The sequence below is a fragment of the Salvelinus sp. IW2-2015 genome, unplaced genomic scaffold (genome assembly GCF_002910315.2).
Source record: "Salvelinus sp. IW2-2015 unplaced genomic scaffold, ASM291031v2 Un_scaffold9286, whole genome shotgun sequence".
NCBI lineage: Eukaryota > Metazoa > Chordata > Actinopteri > Salmoniformes > Salmonidae > Salvelinus > Salvelinus sp. IW2-2015.
In genome coordinates this window covers 5,207-7,985 of record NW_019950545.1, presented here as the reverse complement: position 1 = coordinate 7,985, position 2,779 = coordinate 5,207, and the positions used below count along the sequence as shown (strand labels likewise).

The window sequence follows — 2,779 nt, the reverse complement described above, 5'->3', positions numbered from 1 at the left end:
GTCTCCTCTTTGTTTCTCCAGGTGAGTTTAGGTTGTGGTGACCAGCCCTCTGATGAACAGGTAACGTTCACCTGACCTCCTCCTCCACTGGCCACAGAGAGAACTGGTGCGCTGCCTGTCACTGATAGAGAGAGAAGGGAGTGTGGAGGGAAACTACAATGATGTAGTCTAAACAACAATTGTGAGAAACGATTGTATCACATTTTCCTGTGGATTACTTTGAAGTTGTAAAACTAAATGCCACCTTATTGTGAGTATTCTATATTTTATGTAGAGTTCGGTGCAGTATTGCAGATGTAAAATCATGTTTAAACTGTTTCAGCCATAAGCCTCTTACCATTCATTGTGAGATACACATTGGCCTTTTCGTACCACCTTTCATTGCTGACATGGCACACATACTCCCCCCTGTCTTCCAGTGTGACCCTCTCCAGTGTCAGGGACACGTTCCCTCTCTCCAGCCTCCCAGTTAGAGAAACCCTGCCCCTGTACCGGGGGTCCACAGGGGCCTCCTGGATCTTGTGATCTTTGTACAACAAGGCAGGACTGTTGGAGTTCTCGGACCGGTACCAGCGTACCTCCAATGGCTCAACATTGAAGATAGGTGAGAGTTCACAAGGTAGAGTGACAGAGGCGTTCAACCGGGTCAAAATGGGACCATTAGGGACCGTCAAGGTGAAGACCTCTGGGGCTGGGTATAGGGGGAATGAAATAAGAACGCATGATGAAGAATACTCATTCAAGTCCTGTTAGGTCTTAAATAACCAAGAGATTGTTTTAGTGGGTAACTGGAAACTAATGTAATTAACAGAGTAAACATTCTCACCAGGTTTTTGAGCTGTGATGGTAACAGTGAAAGCAGCCAGTATCAGCACCCTGAGCAATACCCCTGTGTTGAAAAAAGAGGACAACACTGTTACATTACCCAGCTAAATGGATTAATAAATCAGACAGTCCTATGAAGTTCACATCCCTGATCTAGCAAATGATCAGCTACAGAGACTAATGAATAATGATTGAGAGGATGAATTTTTTACTTTCAGACATAGTCTAGCTGTACTATTTTGTTTACGTTATCATGCCAAGTCATAAAAAAAGGTTGGTCAATCTTTTTTTACTTCTCCTTTATTAAACCAGTTAGGCCAGTTGAGAACAAGTTCTCATTTACAACMGCGACCTGGCAATATAGCAATYAACATTGGACTCACTGATTCTACATAGAACATACACTGTAGAAAACCATTATAATAGAAGCTGACTGATGTGAAGTTAATGTGATACCATGTAAAGCAGTATGTGATAACATGAAACTACACAAGTGATCCAAAAACAAGTTTTCACATGATTTTACATGTGAAATTTCARGTGAAATCATGTGATTTTCTGTAAGTGSAGGGAGACAAATAAGAACACCKTTATTCAACAATAAKAGGAAGGGTGGTAATCACACAGCATTATTAAATGCTTGTGTACCTGATTGCATGGTCCCTCCACCTTCATTTCCTGTTATTATGCGGTTAAAAATGGACYGGATCTTCTGGTAATCAAGTAGATTAATGGCTGAATCTGAATATCATAGTATATTTAAATAATCATTCAAATAATTATTCTTATACCTTGTAGACAAGAGTGTTAATAGACCAGCGAGAAAAATAGGGAGTCTGTCCACTCCTTCCTTAGAGTATGTCATTATCTTCACGTTCACCACACCGAAGGTTTATTGATTTACAAGTTGTCTTTCTACCACAGTTTGTGCCCATCATGAAAGGGGACCCATTCATTGAAGGGTAATATACAGTGCATTCGGAAAGTATTCAGACCTATTGACTTTTTACCACATTTTGTTACGTTACTCTTTTTAAATCCTCATCATAATACACACAATACCCCGTAATGACAAAGTGAAAAGAGGTTTTTAGAAATGTTTGCACATTTATTACAAATAAAAAACAGAAATTATTTACATCAATATAAGTATTCATACTTGTTGTTATATGACTCAAAGTTGAGCTCGGGTGCATCCTGTTTCCATTGATCATCCTTGAGATGTTTATAGAACGTGATTGAGTACACCTGTGGTAAATTCAATTGATTGGAGATGATTTGGAAAAGCACACACCTGTCTATATAAGGTCCCACAGTTGAACGTGCATGTCAGAGCAAAAACCAAGCAATGAGGTCAAAGGAATTGTCCGTTGAGCTCTGAGACGGGATTGTGTCGAGGCACAGATCTGGGGAAGGGTACCAAGCCATTTCTGCAACATTGAAGGTCCCCAAGAACAGTGGTGTCTCCGTCATTGTTAAATGGAAGAAGTTTGAACCACCAAGACTCTTCCTAGAGCTGGCCGCCCGGCCAAACTGAGCAATCGGGGGGGAAGGGCATTGGTAAGGGAGGCGACCAAGAACCTGATGGTCACTCTGACAGAGCTCCAGAGTTCCTCTGTGGGGATGGGAGAACCTTCCAGAAGGACAACCATCTCTGCAACACTCCACCAATCATTACTTTATGGTAGAGTGGCCAGACGGAAGCCACGCCTCAGTAAAAGTCACATGACAGCCCGCTTGGAGTTTGCCAAAAGGCACAAAAGGACACTCAAACCATGAGATCCAAGATGATCGGGCCTGAATGCCAAGCGTCACGTCTGGAGGAACCCTGGCACCATCCCTACGATAAAGCATGGGAGTGGCAGCATCATGCTGTGGGAATGTTTTTCAGAGTCAGGGACAGGGAGACTAACCTGGTTCAAGGAAAAATGAATGGAGCAAAGTACAGAGAGAT

At 42.1% G+C, this 2,779-nt stretch overlaps 1 protein-coding gene across 1 annotated transcript; it reads right to left on the bottom strand.

The window, feature by feature from the left end:
* Window positions 1-4: 4 nt before the first annotated feature.
* On the bottom strand, window positions 5-1,500 carry LOC112079737 (butyrophilin subfamily 2 member A2; the record flags this gene model as incomplete). Its single annotated transcript, XM_024145595.1, has 4 exons — window positions 1,474-1,500; window positions 827-929; window positions 338-691; window positions 5-121 (listed from the first exon to the last, which is right to left on the bottom strand). Coding segments are annotated over exons 1-4 (601 nt in total), but the record flags the coding sequence as incomplete, so codon positions are not given.
* Window positions 1,501-2,779: the final 1,279 nt, after the last annotated feature.